Consider the following 21,827-nt stretch of genomic DNA (forward strand, 5'->3'; position numbering starts at 1 on the left):
GCTAAGGATCTCTAGCCCTATACGTTTTGCCGACATACGTTGAAGGAAACCAGCCATGGCAGTGTCTAGTATGTTAATGTCCAACACAAAGAAAATCAAGAAAATCATTTGAATGCACCAGCTACATTATTTTCTTTCTTCTAAAAACTATCTATTTAATAAAAACTCACAAGATAACTGTATTATACTGTATTGTAGGTACTTGTATTGGAACTCGGGCTAAGTGAGTATGAATGAAAAGAAAAACCTAATTAACTGCAATAAAAAATAGTAAATTAATTCTGGAAAATAAGAATTTATTTAAAAATGGCAAGGTCAGTATTACACACTTTACATTCCATCAATCTTAAGACACCATGGAATATTAGATAAATACAACCGTAGGTACTTCGTACGGTAAAGAGTTGAAAGTTACCCCTCAAGGGTCTGAACGATCACGAAAATCTTTAAAAAAAACACAGTCATTGTTATTTTAATCCTTTGTGTTACTTAGAATTAACTTCCGCATTATATTCAAACAAACTTAGAGATAGCGTCGATCACATAACACCTACGTGTGATTGTAAGGAAGAAACGGCCAAAGTTTTGCCATTAACAACTATTCAAACTTATAGTAGTTTAGTTACAATAGAACCGAAGAAATAAAGCTAGAAAACCGTTTAAATACAACAAAAACCTCGTCAAACTTTTGAAACGATAAAACAAACCCATTTCGTGATCTAAACAACCGGGGAACTCGCAGAAACCCAGTCTAGTATCAAGGCAATCGATCTGGAGTTATTAAGACATCAATCAGATACTACGCCCGGAAACTAATCAAACTTGCTCGTCCAAACTTTGTCGGAATGAACGATTGTGCCAAACTTTTACCTAGCCCGTTTTGTTCTGATGGCCAGTTTTAATTAATCCACCTATAAGTTAGTAAGTTTTTGACGTTGATTTCGGTTGAATTTGATATTTGAATGTTCACGGTCGAGTTCAATGTTGATACCTGAATCTTGAGGAAATTGGAGTGATTATCAAAAGTTTGGAAGCATAATGGCTACTTTTATCTTTATTGAAATAACTCTTGATTGGGAAATTACGGAGGCGGTACTTTCAGGGTTTCTCTCGGCGATTCGGCGGAAAATTATTCGTAAATAAAAGTAGTTTACACCACATCAATCGTGCATCCAATGAGTTACCACCTGACTCATTCGATGTGGTAGGTTACTACCAGTCAAGGATATACGAAACCAAAATCGGCGTCTACTGAGAATTACCTACTCTTTACAATTTTTAATTTAACATGCTAAAAACTGGTATTTCGTAGAAACTGTGTATTTTCTATTATGTCTGGTGTAGCAGCATTTAGAGTTTAAACTGTTATTCATTGATTCGATGAGGTAGATTACCAGTCACGGAAATACGGAACTAAATTTGGCGCTTACTGAGAATTTTCTACTCATTACATTTACTATGCCTAAAACTGATACATAATACATAAACAATTGTGTAGAATCTGTATATTATCTACTAGCTGACCCGCGCAACTTCGCTTGCGTCACATAACAGAGATTGGGTCAAAATTTTCCCCGTTTTTGTAACATTTTTCACTGGTACTCTGCTCCTATAAGTTGTAACGTAATGATATATAGCCTATAGCCTTCCTCGATAAATGGACTATCTAACACTGAAATAATTTTTCAAATCGGACCAGTAGTTCCTGGGATTAGCGCGTTCAAACAAACAAACAAACAAACTCTTCAGCTTTATAATATTAGTATATATTATGTCTCGTTTAGCAGCATGTAAGATTTTAAACTACAATTCATTTCACTAGATTTAACAAGATAGTTACACGTTTTTCTCTAAAGGAGAAGAGGCGAAATATGTTTCCCTTAAGTTGTGTGCCCTCGAAATGTTTGTAGACGCACAAATTGGAGCTGTGCGGGAAAGTTTCGAGACGTGCTACGTGACCGGGTCGCTTGTTTGAGAATATTTCACCCGGTACACTGTTTATTGTGAAATTTCATCGTGTGATGTGAATATGTGAGAGAAGAGTGTTTAAGTAGAATGTTGTTTTGTCCTAGATACGTATAAGGAACGTCCAACTACATTAATTGGAGCGATTCGCAAAGGACATGGCATATTTACATGGCATTAATTTCTTTCTTTGACATGGGGTTCTTAAACACCATCTTTGCTTCTTCGAGTAATAAACTGAGCATATCAACCCGTCAGGATAACTCAAAGGACCAAATTTTTGGCAGTACACTAGATACCTAGCATTAGCCATTTCGTCAGACGGCGTCCAACTTTATATATGATGGAAACTTCCCGCTGGCTACTCTTATTAATTAGAATGAGTTGCCTTTCGCTATTTTTATCCCTGTTGCAGTTCTTATGCCAATCGAAATTGAGTCCGAAACTTGTCATTCCTGATCTTAACTTCCTCTTGCGCTGCATCCAAATATATTGTACCTATGATTGCAAAGCTTTACAAGATATACATCACATAATCAGACTTATTTAACTTAGCAAACGTATATTTTATAACGTTTTTTTCCTCTTCTCTATTCACCTAGGTTATAGCGTGTTGTTAGATAGTCTTCCCCATGAACCAAAATTACCGCCATATTTTTTTTTATAACATTCTCTTCTGTTTCAGTAGTATAGTACAGGTATGTAAATAAAACACACAAATAGATAATTTCTTATATATTTTTACAATTGAAATAATACAGGCGGTTACATAAAAAATAAATAAGTCTTCGTAAGATTTACATTACACTGTGATGTCTTAAACAAAAGTTTACAAAATAAGACGTTTTATAAAAAAAATGTCTGTACACTTCACTCCTTTAACCAAAAAGGTTAGTCAACTTCAAAATAGAGACTCCGAAATAAAAAAAAAACTCAAGAGAATTTTAGCTGCCCGTTTATTTTATTCCCTTTTCATTCAATTGATTATATTGTTGCCTCTTTCATTATAAAGGAATTAGAAAAAGACAACTTACTTTAGACACTAAAAACGGGCCTTTTAAATAACATACTCAAAGAAATAATCGCATTCTCCCGTTATTGCGACTGAAAGAGTTAGCGTACCAGCGCATAATAATCGTAATAAACAGAATCGTATAAAATGTTTAAACGTACAAAATAATGCTTTGTGCTATTTGTGTGAAACCTAGGGGCAGATACGTTAAGACTGGTTAGAATTATGATAGTTGATAAACCATTATGAAAAACAAAACTGATAATAATATAAGGCAAACAGGTTTCAAACGCGTTGTCGACGCCACCTCACAAGTGCAACGTACATCTTTTGCTACTCGACGTTTCGGCCAAGACATACCTTTGTCGAAGACTTGGCGAGTCTAGCAACCTATTTGGATTATATTATTATGTGTACAAAAAAAACTGTTGAATTTAATATCGGTCCCTACAAAATGATCTTCGTACCGCGAAATACAAGCGGCAACGACATCAACCGCTTATTATAGCCGTTGCTATGGTTACAGCGGACTTTTATTACAATTTTAGTATATCATAATAATTATCAACTCACATAATCTCGCTTGTATTTTTAAGAAATGAACATCGGAGATCTTCGGTCCAAATCGGTAAGATCCGAACGTTGACGGAATTTGCCGATGTGCATAACAATCTAACGTTCTGCCCACATACTAAGATACACTATTACAATGTTTTTTCACGCATTTCTATAAAAATAACCCTAGTTACGGTATCATCACTTTTGCTTACAACTAAATACGAAATTAACATCTATGTTGTGTTAGTACGGTGCGAGTTCTTGACACGAGCTATTAGAAAAAAACCTTTTGTATATGAAAAACATGAAGAAATAACATGGAATAATTTGATAAGATTAAAACAGTCGAATAGATAAAGTGACGTCTATTCAGCCAATAGCAAACGTCCATTTGTCACACTTTGACAGTCAACCGTGACACATCTCTTATCACATTATCCCATGCTATCCCCACTGAACACAATCCTGAGATATTTTACGTATACTTAGTAACAGTAATACTAGCAAACAAAAATATAAACGTTTCTAATATAGAAAAAGAAAATATTGTAAAAACCTGGACGACACATCAAACGGAAACATGGAATGCGTCACTGAACAGAGTGGGGGGAGGTAAAGAGAGGAGGGGAGAAATATTAAAAATTGGCACAATACAGTTCGTAAGAAGGCGGTATTACAGGTAATTTTTATTCTTTTAATATCATCATTAAAAACTGTTGCAACATTTTTACACCTTACAAGCTACAGCAACACTCTCTCGGGCGAACATACAACATGGAACATTTACAGTCAGTTTTACAAGCAAGACAAGCTACCAAACGCATGCTATCTCTGTCTTTAAAGAGTAAACAGAGAGAGATAACACGATGGACGTCTCACTTGATTGCAAAAAGACCTTTATTCTAGCATTCTTTTGAATCATATAAATATGTAGAAACGTACACTTTAGTTGACTAAAAGACTGAATTAATGGATTTCAAATCGTTTAGTCAACTAGAGATAAGCGTTCCTATAATAGGGCTTAGACTACACAATATGAGTGACAAAAATTTACATACTACACTCACACAGTACATACATAGTCGTTATGAAGTAAAGCCACGTGTACACTGACCAACAACAATATAAACATCAACATAACACTCCATATTGTTGTCAGTCAGAAACACCAGCTTATAAATAACCTAGTTTTCTTTAGTCTCTAGAAAAAGCAAATATCGAAAAAACTTGCACGATCCAGGCACGTTTGAAAATATCGTGAGATGACATTCCATGATTGCATGACAATACCCTGATTATATTTTTTTGTCGTATATGTGTGTGAATGTTGTGCAAGTGTGTAACTGGCTTTATGTTTGAAATTATAACGTGTTGCGCCTAATTTACAAAATTGAGCCGAATATTAGTTCTAAACGATATTATGTCAAATGTTTATTTGGATAAGACTGTTTTCGATGGAATGTAGGAAAAAAAACCTTTTTAAAGCTGAATAAAAAAGAAATATGAGCAATATATATTTAAACTTTAGAATATAGTTAAAATTACTAGCTGCACACTTGAAATTTTGAGCATTTTGTCATATTATACCTATGTTATGTTCAAAATTATAAGAACAATATCAAATTATGGATATAAAAGTTGACAAACACTGAAAACAGACTAGTTATGTTTTTTTTTTGCATGTTTATTTGACAACCTACAATTAAAAGACATTAAGGTAACAGTCCTTTAATGCCAGTACATCAATGAACCGATAAATCGATCCAAAGGTATAGTAAACACTCGATCGAAATCAATGTATCAATTCTACCATCGATCGATTGGATGTCTAGTAATATCCTAACGTACGCATACGCAACTTACGTACACGAATACCTACACTGACAATTTAAATACAGCGCCATCTATGGACGAAACGCTTATACCAAATATACTCAGTTGTATTAAAACTATGAGCAAAATTATTTCTACCTACATTCCACCACAAAACAGTCCATACCTATACATAACAATAATGAATATATAAACTATATCTATATAATAACTAATAGCTGCACACAGCTGCCTACGCTCCGCTACCGGTCTTATATACTATACATAGTACACACGTATTCGCACATCTTTGGTTAACCGTGGGCCGGGATGTTTGCGCGAATTTGTTTTATTGTAGTGTTTTTTATATTTTTTCGATTGAGCGCAAATTAGTTTTAGGTGTTTGTGTATTAGCCACATTTATACATATTTGAATTTTTTTATGGAAAAGGTGTGTGATGTTTTTGTTTTGTATGAGACATAAGACATGATATAATGACATGATAAAATTTACTGAATTCTGACAATCCAGTAAATTTTATCATGCATGACGCAGAGGTCGGTAGTGTTTCTATAAACCCTTATATTGGACATTGGTACATTAATAATGAAGTTTTTCGACACAATATTTCGTGGAGACCCTTTGAAGATTTTTATCACCTTTCGGTTATTTTTCAAAACCTGTTACATCCACTTTGGTCAAAAGTAGCTAATACACAAACAAGTAACGCGAACAACAATAAACGTAAAAGCAAAACGGCACACAGACAGACAGCTAAATAAGAACACGTATATAATCCAGCATACCTACTTAAGCCTATAAGGGCAATATAATTGGAACTATCTATCATTATCTATGTCTAAAATGGCACGCACGGGACATACGCACAAACACACCCCGCCATAAACAATCTAATTACAATTTTTTATATCTTTTCTTATAAATCACTTCGTTGCCTTGTGTAGTGATCGAGAATTTCGTTAATGACGTTTGAAATATACGTACTATGTTTTTTTAAATAGTTATATCCGACGAGAATCTTGAGATGTGGGTGAATTTAATCTAGAAATACCTTTTTTAAGATTTTTTAAACAGCACCTGTGATAAAGAATACATTTATCACAAGGAACTTCTAAAACTGACAAATGAGAGATATATCATAAAGAAACAACACTCTCTGTAAACAATGAAAGTATTAGTTGCATGTATAATGGAATGGACCTTCTCCCTGATGCCGCGCTTGTAGAATTTCATCAACAATTGCACCAGTTAAGGCCCAACAATAAAGAACTACTGTCATTATCATGTTTAAATTCTCGTCGAACACACTATAGTATAAAATCATACTAGTTCCAAGCGTACGATCAAAATAACTGCGTAAATAGCATAATAAGCGTATTTTTCTAGCACATATATTTCAAATGTTTTCACCTCTACTTCCGAATAAGTATCAGTTAGCCTATATGGAGGAATCTTCTTCGATTTTACCTTATACCACATTTATTAGATGCGGCACAGTATGTTTTCTTTCTCAAAAACTTGCTATTAAGAGATTTGGCTGACGTTTTCACAACCGGTCACCTGCCTGACGTCAACTTCTAAGTAGCAAGCTGATAAGTTAACCAACACTTATCAGAGAGGCGTGAGGCTAAGACAAAGTGTTGTACACTTTACTTAAGAAGAATACAAGGTAATATCGATCACTTCACAACATTCAATAAGACAGTCACGGGAGCGCCCGTCGTGGACCGTGTGGGATCTAACAGTCGGAAACCTAATTTTGTATTGTAGAGATCAGATATTTTACATTATCATTTATAGATTTATTTTGAGTCCTGTTCAGAAATGAGACTCTTCGAGTTAAAAAAAAACGAGTATAATTTATTTGCCCAGCAGTGGGACAACCAAAACGGGCTAAAAAGTGATTAAAACTATTTTTTTTGCCCGTTTTCTATTGCGTTTCGGCGAAACTAGGAGTCTAAATGATTTATTGATTTTTTGTGTGTGATGTTTGTAGCGAAAAATTTCATGGTTTACATGCTTAGGAAAAAATAGTAAAGACATAAATTTCCAGTCAAAATGCAATGATTAACAGTTTATATATAAAATATCTGACCCCTACAAATAGTGTATTGTAAAACATCCTCATATATCAAGGTAATACCACCACGAAATCCAAACAGAACCTATTACTTCTTAATTGACAAACCACTAATAAGCAGTCTTCGTATTATATCGTTAACTAGATTACAATTATTATAATAAAAAATACTGGACCATAACTTGATTTAATAGGAATTACAAATGTCGAGATAACGAGCGGACACTAGCGAAAATGCACCTTATTGCCTTACAAAATAAGAGTTTTTTAGTCAACAATGTATTGTCGTCAAACAACTCGAACAGAATATTAAACTCTCGCGACTTGTACACATAATATTGTAATGCAACGGGTCTTAAACGCGATTGAAAATTGAAGGTTAGGATACCTTATTTGTTTACCCGACGTTTCGATCGAATTACATCGACCGTGGTCACGAGCTGACTCAGAGTCAACAAATCAAGTCTCAAATAAGGTATCCTTAACCTTTAATTTTCAATCGCATTTAAGTCCCGTTGCACTATAATATTAACTTGATCAGAAGTTGGTGTTTTACAAAGCAAACTGTAGAACTGTACGGAGGACTCTCAGTTGACTATTGCAATATTGTACCAATCGAATAATCGAAGCGAAATAGCCCTCGCCGTTGCGCCCTGCAATGCAAGCGGACCTAAAAAATCGTACATTAAGGCCATTTTCCTACTGGCGTTTTACGATCGACAACATCGCGCTAACGCAACGTCAACATCGAATTTGTTTGCAACAGTTATTATAATCACGCCATCCTTCTCTGTCCGTGTGCTTCTAATAGTATAGAGTACGCGACGTTAACGTCGCGGTTAGCGAACGTTGCTTTCCACGCGACACACACGCTGCGTAAACGTTGGAGAGACGTCAACGCTCGTAAAACGCCAATGGACTAGCGGCATATGACGTAGCGAAATTGTTCAAATTGTTTGACGGCACTTATAACTTATGTCATTTTACAATACAACAGATGATTTGAAATAAACTCCATTTAACTATAAGGTACAGTTCGCCACAAATATACGTGCCAACACTCGCAATCTCGACCACAATACGACTATACACATTACATTATGTATAATTTAATTAGAAAATAAAACGTCGACAAAATATCTTCATAGACGATTAATACTTGGCTAGGAGTAAAATAATATTTTAAAAATATATTTTAAGTTTCTTATAAATGCGTAACGCCTCTATTGCACTGAGTCTAGATCCTTGTTAATATGATGGCTATTGAAATAATAAGACAGTCTATTTAAAACTAAAAATTATTCATACAAATTTATACTAAACACATTGATTTTCTTTCACAAATTATTAACACAACAGTCCGTCATGCAAGTCTTTTAAATGCAATTTTGAATAGTTATAAATTCATATGAACAGTTTTTATTTTGTCGACTGTACTAATAAACAATTTTGTACTAGTAATGATGAAATATCGTTATTGAGATCTTGTTATTTTAAATCAAATATAATATTGCACAAAGTACCGATGTTGGTCAGATATCACTTTCTAACAATGGCAATAAAAAAAGACAAAACAAATTATGTACTTTTAACATGGAATTGGTAATATTTTCGTTTATGGAAATGTAACTATATAAAGCTTTAACTTTCGCTTTGCATAACTTATTTAATAACACGGGAATAAACACAATCATGCATAATTTACTTTGGTTTTCTTGACGTTTCGACAGCCACAAGGCTGTGTTTTGTATTTATTATTTCATGTATGACAATAATATTGATATATTTAGTTATAGTTTAAAATAGTAGATCTCAATAACACAGATTTCCTAAGCAAGGCATGTCAAAAGCATGGCCGTCTAAGAACGAAATTAAATCAACCGTCCATCGTAAATATCTGAGATACACAACCACATCTTATTTCATAAGAGACGAGGATAGTGTTGCCAGATCACACTCTATTTTATTACTGTAGCAACATTTTGTATACCAATTATAAATATTTTAATTAAGGAATGCTTAAATTTGTACAAAAGGCGCCGACTATGCAGTTTATTTGACTACAAATTATTGAAAATTGTGATGATGAAATATTTATTATCAGCTATTTGGAAAAAATATCTATCAGATAGCCAAACAGACGGAATTTTGACAGTAATTTTCATACATTTACCGTCATTTCAACTAGCAGTTAAGTTATCTGACACATATTCATGAAACTGTAAAACTAGCCCTTTGTAGTTAAACAAACTGCACAATATCTATCAGTTGATTTCAGTCTATATTTCATATAACTAATTTCTGAGTTTTTTTTTTATTCAACCAATAAATGCAATCATCACTATCCTGGCAACACTAAGTTAATTTTTCAATCATAATACTTGTTATAATTTGAGCATACGACCGCTAAATTAACTAGTCTAACTAAATACAGTATACAGGGAACCAATCTACACAATTTTTAAGTTTCTAACGCACCAATATTTTCCAGTATATTATCTAACTTTAGGAGTATATTTATCTACACTAGCTATTTAGGTTTGGTAAAATTTATAGTGTATATTGTTTGTGTAGAGTTGGTTCTCTGTTTTTTTTAGTTACTCTGTGGCTAAGGTAAGATGGCAGGAGCGGAAGAAAAGACGTCATAGTAGTAAATAAACAAACCCCTTACTTTTTTACTTGAAACTGGTCGTACGAAAAGAACATTTTAATAACTATTGTCTGTCTCTTTAATTGTTTTATTGTGCGTTATTTAGTATCAATATTAATTATACTTTTGTAAAATACAAACATCATCAGTGCCTTTCGACAATATCCGAAGAAAGGATATATTTTTGAGAACGTTTTAGAGGGAATTTCAGACTTTTCATACACGCAAAAGCCAAAGCGATTTGTCTTCCATAATGCTATGGTTAATTCCATGCATGCACGTATTCGTCACGTACACACATATGTCACTTGCACGCATATGTCACGTGCACGCTTTCAGTGTACAACTCTTTTCTGTCTTATATGCAACGAAATGCATTATAAAAACGGAATCGTGTTCAATCTTAATCTATTTCCGAGGCTTATTAATACAATAATAATATCAGCCGAATTAAAACTATAGTAACAAATTGTTTTTCATATTTTGAGTTAATCACTCTCAAAATGAGATTAAATAAGGGTATATACATGAACGGTTTTCAAACGCGCCTGCCACCTGTCAAGACAGTACGGTCTACATTCGATACAATATCAGCGCGGGAATCAAACCCGGGACGAGGTCGCGAAGGCGCGGACAAACTGGCACAACGCTCTGAGTATTACTTACATCTCTTGTGGTGGGGTATTACCGGGACTCTTGTTCGGGTGTGTCCGAAAACCTAAAACAAATAAAATGCGTTTAAAATTGTCTATTTTTTCTAGCGATCTGTTTTCTTTTTAAAGTTATATAAAAGTAAATACCTATAACGTTTACTTTTACATGTATTGGAACGTTATATTTACTTAACTTATTTTTAAGCTGTCGACTTTATTGCTTTTGTGCTTTATTGTTTTTTTGATTTGTGCTTTAAACAAATTTGTTTAAAGCACAAATCGTTTATCGCTATCATTCATTTGGGTAATATTTTCATAAAATTGTGCGTCACATTATATTCAATGACATTCAAGCCTAGATAATTCTTTTTTATCTGTGCAAGAAACAGAATAAATAAGGTCTTGAATCATCATAGAGACACAAACCTCTTGTTATGGTGTGGCGCATCATCTGCATGGAGTAGCTGTCCGTAGGCGGCGAGTGCGCAGTAAGAGGCCAGCAAGGCCGCGTGGGTGTGCGGGCGCGCCTGGCCCCCCGCGGCGCAGCGCGCGTGTGCCCCCAGCGCCTGCCAGCAGTACAGCGAGGCGCGCGCGTCGTCGGGGGCCCTGAAGGGCGCGGCCGGGTCGTGCGCGTCCTGCGCGCGAGCTCCCCCGCATGCGGCCGACATGCTGCAGAAGTTCATTGCTTTCCAGCCGCCGTATCTGGGTGGAGAAATGGTCAGGATTGATTTAAAATAAAGCAACAACAATAAAATATCTAAAACGAATGCAAGATTAAAATACTTTTTATTAAGAATGTGGCAGCTGTGCACATTATCAAAATCAGACTAAACGAAGGAAAAGTTCACTTTTTAGAATCATATGCACTCGACTTAAAACACAAATTACGTATCCCCTTACGGCCTATCATCTATATTAATTTTTATATAGAAATGTAGAATAATCAAATCAATGTTTTTTTTTGGATAAAATTTGTTATTCGTTAAATGACAATTCAACCAATCTGATATTTATTGCAAGAATTACTAAACAAGAATCATTACTTACTTGTCAACAACAACAACAGGTCCATTCTTATACTCCATCTGGCAGCCAGCAACATATTCAACGAGCGCGAAAGAGTCCCGATACGGCTCAATAAGCCTGTCTATCGCCTCTTCCCTCTCGCTCTCGCACGTCGCCTGTCTCACCGCCTTCACGAACTCATTGTCGTCAGGCTTCCCGGGGTTATACGCCGTCGTATCACCGTCCAACCAATTACTACACTTGATGAACTTCACTGATAACTGATAGTCATCTTGTAATGAATGCACACTGACGTTTGTCACTTCGATTATACGATCTGAAGGTATGTCTTCTGGTACAGAAGTCACTTTTTTGAAGGTATAACAAGGGCGACGTAGTTCTGCTTCCTCTTCAACTGATAAAGCAGGTGCTACGGGGGGAGGGGGAGGCGCAACGTCGGGAGGAGACCCCGCCGTCCGCGACCCCCACTCGGGAAACTTGAATTTCGTCGGAGAACTTAATTTGAAATTCTTCAACGACATCTTCGAAGGACTCCTAGGTGATTTCGGACCGTTTTTCTTTTCAGATAACGATGAGAATAAATCACCGTTTGCTATTGATTTTCTCGCTGATAAGTCACGGTTACCCGTGCTCAGTCGTTCTAGTCTTAATTCTGTTCTATCGAAGCGGTATGCCGGTTCGGTGTCCGCGATGGGCGAGCTATTCTCCGGTATGAGTCGCTCGTCATCGGCGCAGTCACTGCTCTCTTGCCTCCTATAGCCGTTGGTTTCAGGTTCAATAGGGGACTGTACAGGGGACTTTCTGTCGGCTTTCCTATAAGCCACGTAAATGTCTTTCGATACGAAACTCGCTCTGAAGTTTGCAACAAATAGTTCTTTCTCGTCTTCCGTCGGCCAGAAGATTTCACAGTCCTGTAAAATATAATAGATTTGTTAGACTGAAATGCCCAACAACAAATTTGCTGCTGACATGACTTCATTACTGGTTTGTACCAATAAATCACGACTGAATTTTATTGTTACTTGTGTTTTTATTGTGTGTTTGGTTTAAATACCACAAAGCGGCCACCTCATCCAGGATAAACCGTCCATACCCGCGTCAAAGGTCGCTCAACCAATCAACGGACATTGACCAGTGAGAGCAACTGGCTGTGAATACTTTATATTCGAACCGTTAAACTGTTAAGGGCGCTATTTAGTATATTATAGTATATAATGTACGTACGGGGTCGGTGGTGTCGGAGAGCGTGAGCACGAGCTGCGCCGTGTGGTCCCACAGCAGGCGCCACAGGTCGGCGGCGGCGCCGGGGTGCTGCGCCACGGCGTACTCCCGCACCCGGCGTCGACCGCACACCCACGACGCGTTCACGTACTCGCTGCCTGAGGGGGGGAAACAATACAACGTTTAGTTTTATTGTTGAATTTATTCAATTTATTCCCGTAGACTTTGGCACTGAGAACGGAACGAGAAAACAGGGTCGCGAGAGTCTAGCGCTACTCAGTCGATCCAAACGCTGCTTAGGAATGTTCCACCTGCGATCGACGCGCACGAAGCATGTTCGCCACATTCTAGTCCCGTCACGTGCAACATATTTTTGTACAGTATTTTTTAAGAATTCGTTTATGAATAAAAGTGACTACACCTTACATCCCAGACCCAAAATTAGGGTATATTGTTAATTGTTTCTATCACAATAAACTTTACCTAACCTATTAAAACGTCAGTGTATCCGATATTATATAGGAACATAATCTCAGTTACATTTGAAATCCGGTGTAAAATTAAGCGAAGTGAACTACGTATAATATCCTCACCTTCGACTCCCGGTTTAGGCACGAGCATGACCCTGGCGGAGTCCGACGGCAGGATGCCCCCGACTCTATTCTTCTCTGCGTTGTGCGGCGCACGCGCACACACGCTCGCCTCCACGCACGAACGTGTTATTAACTGTAAATTAAATATACACTTAAGTTTCCACTACATAAACAAATTATTGTATGATTTAAGAAACATATTGGCGAATTCCAGTTGCCATTTCTTTTCACTAGCAACCAGGTTTTCCAATACAAGCAAAAGGTTATATGACTATTTTATAAACTGTATATAAAGTTTCTCCTCTGAAAATTTATACAATGTAATTTTACTCTTTTAAAACTACTTTTCCTGTCTTTGTTTAAATATTGATAAATAATAATCGAACAATTAGCTTAGTAATGCTTAATACTTTAACCACAATACAATGAAACGACACCAACTTTCGGAATTGGATAACATTGTTTCGTGTTTTATCAAACAATAGTTTATTTGCCCACATAATGTACATATGTGTGTGTCTAACATACGTATTTTCATGTAATATCCCGTAATCGTGAAATACAAACAGCAAATAATGGTATGATCAGACGAAAAGAATTACACATTTACCCTTGTCTTGCATAATTGTAAAAAGGCCTAATAAATGCCTTATGTAAGAAAAGGTATATTTTGGTAAAATAACTCACCAGGAACTGTTTTTCAAGCAGGTTGACCGGCGGTGGTCCTTGGTATGTGTTGTGTCGGTTCGCTAAAGATCTCATGCGTTCTAATAACGCATAGTTTTCAGCACGGTTCGCCCTAAAACATAATTACATGATAGTTTAATATATGAAAATTAACATACAACACATTGTAGAAACATTTTGTGTTAGAAAAAACAGTTAAAACACGAAATTCGTTAATATTTTTTGACTGTAGGAAAGTTTATAGTTTAGGTAAGGTGGTTAACCCAAATAAGGCTTATGTCCTAAAAAGCCCTTTTAACTAACGCACACACTTCTACGTACATTGCCGGCTATTCTATACCGAAAAGCGAGATATTCAAGAAATAGGCCATATTCTTATTATCAACAATTAGAAAAGACGATTTTTATCTCCGAACAAAAACATATGTTGTCCGGTTGACATTCTCAGACTGGAACAAAAAACTTAATAAGTCTAACAACTATACTCACCTCCGCATCTCCTCTTTCTCCTGCTCACTCATATTATTATACGCCTGCATCTTCTTACTATACGTATCCGTAGACCTGGGAGCCAAGTCATACACTCCCTCCGTCTCATCCCCATTCACCATTCCCTCCTTATTGTTCTCTTCTGGCCCATCATCTTTGACAGATTTACTCTGCTCACTATTCAAATCATCAGTCTTTATAGAAACTTGGCTACCGTTCTCTAGAACTTCTTTCTCACTCGGCGGTACACTAGACTTGATACTTGACGTCTCACCATTCTCCAAGCCATTGGACAAGTCAATAGCGCTTCTATGCTTAGTAGAATTAAGGTCTAAAACAGCTAGCTCCTCGTCGGATATAGGCTCTAATAACTTCGCGAGGTATTCTCTCGCTTTAGGGAACTCCACTTCGGTGTCGCCGGATCGTACGTGTTCTAGTAATGCGTCGTGCACGAATACGTATTGTTCTTCAGTTTGTACGAGGTGGTTACGTTGTGTGCGCGCTCGACACAGGAAGCCCAGGGGAGAGAGAGTGCCTGTTAGCTTGAGCTGGTTCAATTGCGCGTCTAGGACTATGTATGTGCCTGTACGACCTACGCCGGCGCTGTTGAGAAACAAATGTTAGTTAGTTATGTATTATTGAAAATAAATTAACTAACTTTACGCAAGAATCCTACTTGTCATTATGACAGAAACTCAGTTTAATAATAATTATATCACAGTTTTTTTGTATAAGCAATATGTAGAGTAATAAAATGTCGAATACGTCACACAATAGTATTATTATATTTATAGTTAACAGATACACAAACATCTTCGAAACCTGCTACAAGTTTTACTACAGTAAGCTTATGTTAATAAAATAATCGATCTGTACCCGTATTTAGCCAACAAACATTTAGCAAACTGATAATCGAGTCAATATCCTTTTAACAATCAATATGACTTAAACGTTTGTTCATTATGTGATCATGATAAATGTGGATCTTACCTGCAATGTACGAGCACAGTGGCAGGATGCTTAGCGGCTGCTTTAACGAAAGGTAGTACGGCAAGGGGGTGTCGCGGGGTGCCGTGGTCGGGCCACACGGTGTAGTGGTACTGCACCACGCTGCGACCCTCGCTGCTGCTGCCCGAGCTGTCGCCGCTGCTTGGTGAACTACCCTGGAGGGGGAGGGGGAGGTTTAGTAAGAACCTTCATATTTTAAGTTTAAGATTCGTACAGCGACTATAACGATAAACTGCTACGTTTATGATGTAATTCAGAAATTTTATTTCTCGTATATCTGTTCCTTATCCATTGAGAAAATACTGACTGACTGACAAAGATACGATCGTTTTAAATATAGCTCGTGTACTCCTGTCACGAGGAATTCAGACGACCGCCATTGCGTCGTATGTTTGTCAATCACTAATATATTTTTCAGAGTGGAAACTGCTTGAGTGTATAGTGCTCTCCTTATCTTTTGCAAACATACCGAAAAGTCCAGTTATCCAGGGTAAATTGCGTATTAACTACCAACTATTAAAAACTACAGATAAATGAAGTTTTTAAAGTAAGTCTCACCCCACTAGAGTCAGTCCTGTTCTTGTGCACCCGCATGTGCCGCACGGTATAGGCAGCGCGCACGTCCTCGTGCAACAATGTGACCCGCACTCCGCCGAACTCCGCCGCGCTGCCCGTGCCGCCCGCCGGCCAGTACATGTCGCACTTGCGCTGCAAACAAATAACAATTAATTTACTGACAAAGTTCTTATATATTGTCATTGATTGTCAAAAAAAATCTCAATTATTGTCTGGATTATGAAATTAGAGATCAAGATATCCTCTCGGGTAGCACGTTGAGCCAATACCTATTGCTTCGGTTCGCTGTACCATTGGTTTCGAAGCGAAATTGAAAATAGTACCAGAAAGTTATAAATTCGTTGATATTTTACATTTCTCTGCAAATTAATCCAATAACAGATTTACCGAAATAAGAACCGATACCCGGCGCAAACATCTCATTCACTATAATATAATATGAACAACAACCTCATCAACGACCTTATGACAAGACTTTAAATTCCAACCCCCGAAACCTTCTACACCGCAGTATTTTCACTACTACTAAACAACAAATCATAATTATACGAGTTTTATATAAAAATATGTGATACATACCCGTCCCCTCTCCACAAGATTAGTAATCATAACAATGGTATGCACTCGGTGTTGCCAGATCATACGCCAGAAGGCATCGAGCGTGGCGGGCGTGGGGCCCTGCGTCGCGATGTACCGCCGCCGCCACACTAGCCACTCTAACTTCACTCGGGTTGGTACGCCATCTATAATAAATAAAAAAAAAGTTGATGATAAATCGTAATGAGGGAGCTGAGAATTAAAAATACAATTAAATAGTAACATTGTCTACGAAACAACTACGAACTGATAGCAATACTTAGTTAGTACCATAACTAGCAATACCTTAGTTTAAGTAAAGATGTAGTATGTTACTAAACGTGGTTCTGACAACCACACTTCTTGCATTAATCTCTTCTACTTCATTTTTATTTTTGTTACCATTCAAACATACCTTTGAAAAGGGTACCATAAATTTGCTTAGTACGTAGACAATTACAGCCATGTTCAGATACAAATTTATGCAACAATGGCAGAAACCCGTTGGATATATGCCCTACCTTCCGAACTGGCGGTAAATTCACTCTCTGTATCATTGACTATCAAAAGTGTCAGCACTTGACCTAAATGAATAAATGATTTGATTTTGATTTTGATTTTGATTTTGATTTTGATTTTGATATGGACAGTGTTTACTTAAAAAACGCTTGATTTACTTAAAAAACTAGTGAAACAGTTTTTTATATAAATGTATCTTACCGAGATCAACATAAACGTCATCCAATTCGGAGTCGTCATCACTCCTATCGCTGTCGGAGTCAGAGTTCTGTTCATCAGACTCCACGATGCCAGAGAACTCGATGTTCAAGAACGCAGACTCTATGCCTTCTGTGAGGTTGGGTGGAGGTTTCGCTGGTTTTACTGATGATTGTCTGGAAAGTATTAAATAATTAGTACCATCGCGGCGTTGTTATTAACGAAGTTTGAGGTGTACATTTTCTATAAGTTAGGGTTTAGATTGCGTATTCAATTTTTTTCTACTCGTACTTCTTAAAAGTATTATGTAGTTTTTGAAGGTATGCAAAGTCCTCAACCTGCAATTGGCCAGCGTGGTGGACTCAAGGCCCAACCCCTCCCTCGTTACGGGAGGAGACCCTTGTCCAGCAGTGGGACATTAATGGGTTTAATTATTATATTTATAATTATTACATCTTAAAAAGTGCTTTAGAGTACATTCGTCCTGTGTTTGGGTCTAAACAAACTACGTTTTATTTACAGTTTTTAGAAATAAAAAAGACGCAAATGGATTATTGTTGTTCGAAAGGGTGTAGGGTACTTTGATGTATTAAGTTTTGTTCTGTCTCACCGATGCGGGCGGTTCCTGCGCTCGAGCTTGCGCCTGACGGAGGCCACGTGGTGCGGCTGTAGCGCGGGCAGCATGCCGTCGATGAAGTTGGCGTTGACGTAGTCGCAGGCGGCGCCGCGCCCCGCGCCCACGCAGCCCGCCGCGCCGCAGCGCCCGCCCGCCGACACGCACACGCGAGAGTGGTCGTCTGGACACGTGTATATGTTGTATTCATTGTTCACATAGGAATAAATACTACTAATCCGGAGTTGAAACGGACTATTTTCAAGAAAGGAGAGGCTAAATTTCACTTAAATTTAAAGGAAGTGACATTCTATGGCCATGTTAAGTCTCGAAATGACAAGATCAACATTATTTAGATACAATATTTGATAACAATCAATTCATAATTACTCATTTTAAGAAACAAGCGATACAATGACCACTGTTTGTCAAATAATTAGCGAATATAGTGTAGAGTCTATTAATTCTAAACTTTGTTTAAAAAATGCATAAAAGTCGTTTAAATATCGGTAATGAATGACCAATTTATACAAATACAAAGTGTGTACTCACATGCTGTTATATTCAGGTACCGATTTTTCAGTCTATTCTCAGGTCTGTGGCTGTGGTGACTCGTGTGTCCCAATGCGGCCGACTTCGCTACTACTATCTCGTATTCTTTGCTGTAAATAGAAATATTTATTAAATAAACATTTTTATAGCAGTTATTTTTACAAGTCACACATAAAATTGTCTTTGCGTCACAGGGACTTTATAAACAATGGTCACAAAGCAGCTTTTAAGTCACACAAACATTTGATCCGTTTCGGTATCAAACCACACCAACACCTTAACTACTGCGCAACGGAGGCCGTCAAATTGCAATACAAATGATTTCACAATACACAGTTTACTGTCTAAATGCGGTCCATCTAGTATTTATAGTTTTTATCGTACCTAAAGCCAATATCTCCATCAGCATGCAGCGCGGCGACATGTGCAGGGAAAGCCGAGGCGCGGACAGCAGGCTGCGCGGCGCCCGCCATACGCGGCGGCCTGGCGCGGCCCTCGCCCGCTCCCGCGCCCGCCTCCGCCTCCGCGCCCGCGCCCGCCGCGCACGACACCAGCGGCGAACAGTTCACCACTGACGGAATTACTACGTTATAGTTACAACTATGAACTGATAAGATTCTCTAGTTTTATATAAATGTTAATGAGACGATTAAACAATGAGTGCAAAGACGTCTTTAAATATTATGCTCAAAGTATTACGTTCGGTACAATACACATTATTACATTTTAAATACTACTCAAGAGATATTTATTTTACTACAATACACGTCAAAGTGTATAAAATTTTAAGGGTTGCTTAAAGTAGAGAGAAGTTCGTGCGTTACAATTTCGAATTAATATAATAATAGTTGTAGAAATTAAAACAACTTTAAACACCGAAATTCGGTCAAAAATCATTATACTGAAAAGACAAACATTTCCAACAAATAAACCTAAAGTAAAAATATAATACATTAATTTATCTCACCAGGTTTCTTGTAATTGTTGAGTGGCGCACGCGCAGCTCGTTCACCACCCTCTTCCAAGTAATTGTACGCAGCGCTGATGCACTTACTCAAACGAGATCTACACCTAAGAAAAAAGAGAAAATAGTTTTGATAAAAAAAAATATTCAAATCACTAAACATTTTTAACTCATAACTTTTCAAAGCTCCCACAATAAGGAAAATGCTAGAAATGATTATAATATCATTGAAAAAATATCCATATTTATAAATACATATGTACATAAGTCAAATCACGTCTTTTTCTCATTGGGGTAGAAACAGATCAGAGATTTTAAAGAAAAGGCGGGCCCACATATCAACTAACTGGGTGCCAGAAAATGGTCATCGCAGACGCGGGAAACCCAAACAAAGATAGCGAGATGACTTGGAAGCATTTGATAAGGACTGGTTGATATCTTGCTTTCTCTCATAGAGAGCTTTAGAAGGAAATAGGGGAGGCCTTTGCCCAGCAATGAGACACTCAAAAAGGCAAAAAAAAAATATCATGGTTATGTTACCTCCAATACAACAAAGCGACGGCAATAGCGGCGAGCAACGCCAGCGGGCACACAGCTAGCAGCGCGGCGGTGCTGACGCCTCTCGCCGCGGTGGGCACGTCGCCCGGGGCCCGCGCCTCCGAGTGTACCGTGCACGACTCGCTCGATATCTCCTGTAAATGTACAACAATATTAGTATTATTAAAGATCATCTATATATTTATAAAATCTTTCCTTGATGAATGACTGACTGACTGACTGATGGACAACACACAGTCTAAACTACTGAATGGAAGAAACTAAAATTTAACGCGTTTGTTTTTTAGAGTGTAGGGGAACACTAAGAAAGCATTTTTGGAGCTTCTACCTTGAAGGAGGTGAAATTTCTGGAGGGCAAGCCGCGGGCAAAAAGCTACCTATATTATAAACGTGCAGATCTCTCTATCGTTTACGCTTGAATTAATTATAAAAGTCAGGATCTGGATATTTCTCAATTAAAATTAATTTTGCGGATCAATAGGGGTTTTCGCCCACTTTAATTTCAATGTGATCCCTTGAATTGACCTAATAACTTTAAAACACTTTTTCCTATAAGACGACACCATCAAAACTATTTTAAAATAACTACTTCAACCTATGCATTTGAAACTCACAAATTACCTACATATTTAATGACCTCAGTGGCCAATGAACATATAAACCACTTGAGCCAAGAATATTGATAACAAATAATAACAATGCATTTATTTTCCTGTTGTACATAAATCATTTACTTAGGTAATATAAATAGTGGTTTAAAGTATAATTAAGTAAATATTGGTAACCTTAGTAATTAGTTTGATTTAAATATGAACAGGAAAAATCTTGACGTTTCAAAGAACAAAATTTGTGTAAATTTCGTAATTTTTGTTAAATAACTAACAGTGAATTATAGGCAGTAATGGATAACGCGTTTCGCGTTATAAACAATGTCGGGCTTAGACTAGGATTTAAAAAGGTTTTTGGTCACTTTGTAAAAAACTTGAGTGGATGAAATTACCAGTTTATTTGACAACGCAAATTGTAATTTAATTCTCAAACATTTCTGAAGTACAGCTATTTGATAACTAATCCGTATTTTAAAAACAATAAATTGAATTACATAATTTTACTCGAGAATTAACGCCATCATGCATTTTAAGCTTGGTTATCATGACGTTTTGGCATAGGTACACTGTCTTTGGCCTCAAACGGAGTAATAAAACGGATAGTAATAAAAACTACAGTTAACATTATTCCCTTACCTCTGGTGGTGATTCAACGCCAGCAATAAGTCCATTCTCCCTTGCAACCGACTCCGTTACGGCGTATATTTTCACTTCATACCGAGTAGAGTTCCATAACTCTGCCTCCTGCAAAATAAACAAATTATTTAAAACATTTGTATGTAGCATATTATTTAAGACTTAAATTACAATATTAGATGTTTTAGACGTTTATTTCTATTAAAATAAACTAAAACCGAAGAAGATAAATATAAGTAAATAGTAAAAAA

General features: G+C 36.9%; 1 protein-coding gene across 2 annotated transcripts in view; it reads right to left on the reverse strand.

Moving 5' to 3' along the window:
• Positions 1–2,685: 2,685 nt before the first annotated feature.
• The window catches only part of LOC142983798 (uncharacterized), a 39,738-nt gene continuing 20,596 nt past the window's right edge, over positions 2,686–21,827 (reverse strand). Inside the window, exons 5-21 of one of the 2 annotated variants that reach the window (XM_076130863.1) lie at positions 21,577–21,684; positions 20,315–20,466; positions 19,778–19,881; positions 19,195–19,381; positions 18,811–18,920; positions 18,256–18,442; positions 17,649–17,821; positions 16,932–17,095; positions 16,335–16,484; positions 15,759–15,931; positions 14,769–15,371; positions 14,280–14,391; positions 13,593–13,725; positions 13,003–13,157; positions 11,800–12,689; positions 11,179–11,454; positions 2,686–10,817 (exon numbers count right to left, since the gene is read on the reverse strand). In XM_076130863.1, the coding sequence (XP_075986978.1) occupies positions 10,784–10,817; positions 11,179–11,454; positions 11,800–12,689; positions 13,003–13,157; positions 13,593–13,725; positions 14,280–14,391; positions 14,769–15,371; positions 15,759–15,931; positions 16,335–16,484; positions 16,932–17,095; positions 17,649–17,821; positions 18,256–18,442; positions 18,811–18,920; positions 19,195–19,381; positions 19,778–19,881; positions 20,315–20,466; positions 21,577–21,684 (3,711 nt within the window). In that variant the 3' untranslated portion in view covers positions 2,686–10,783. Of the gene's footprint in view, positions 10,818–11,178; positions 11,455–11,799; positions 12,690–13,002; positions 13,158–13,592; positions 13,726–14,279; positions 14,392–14,768; positions 15,372–15,758; positions 15,932–16,334; positions 16,485–16,931; positions 17,096–17,648; positions 17,822–18,255; positions 18,443–18,810; positions 18,921–19,194; positions 19,394–19,777; positions 19,882–20,314; positions 20,467–21,576; positions 21,685–21,827 lie in introns of both variants that reach the window. The other variant, XM_076130862.1, reaches the window with a different exon arrangement.

The sequence above is a fragment of the Anticarsia gemmatalis genome, chromosome 25, assembly GCF_050436995.1.
Source record: "Anticarsia gemmatalis isolate Benzon Research Colony breed Stoneville strain chromosome 25, ilAntGemm2 primary, whole genome shotgun sequence".
NCBI classification, from domain to species: Eukaryota; Metazoa; Arthropoda; class Insecta; order Lepidoptera; family Erebidae; genus Anticarsia; species Anticarsia gemmatalis.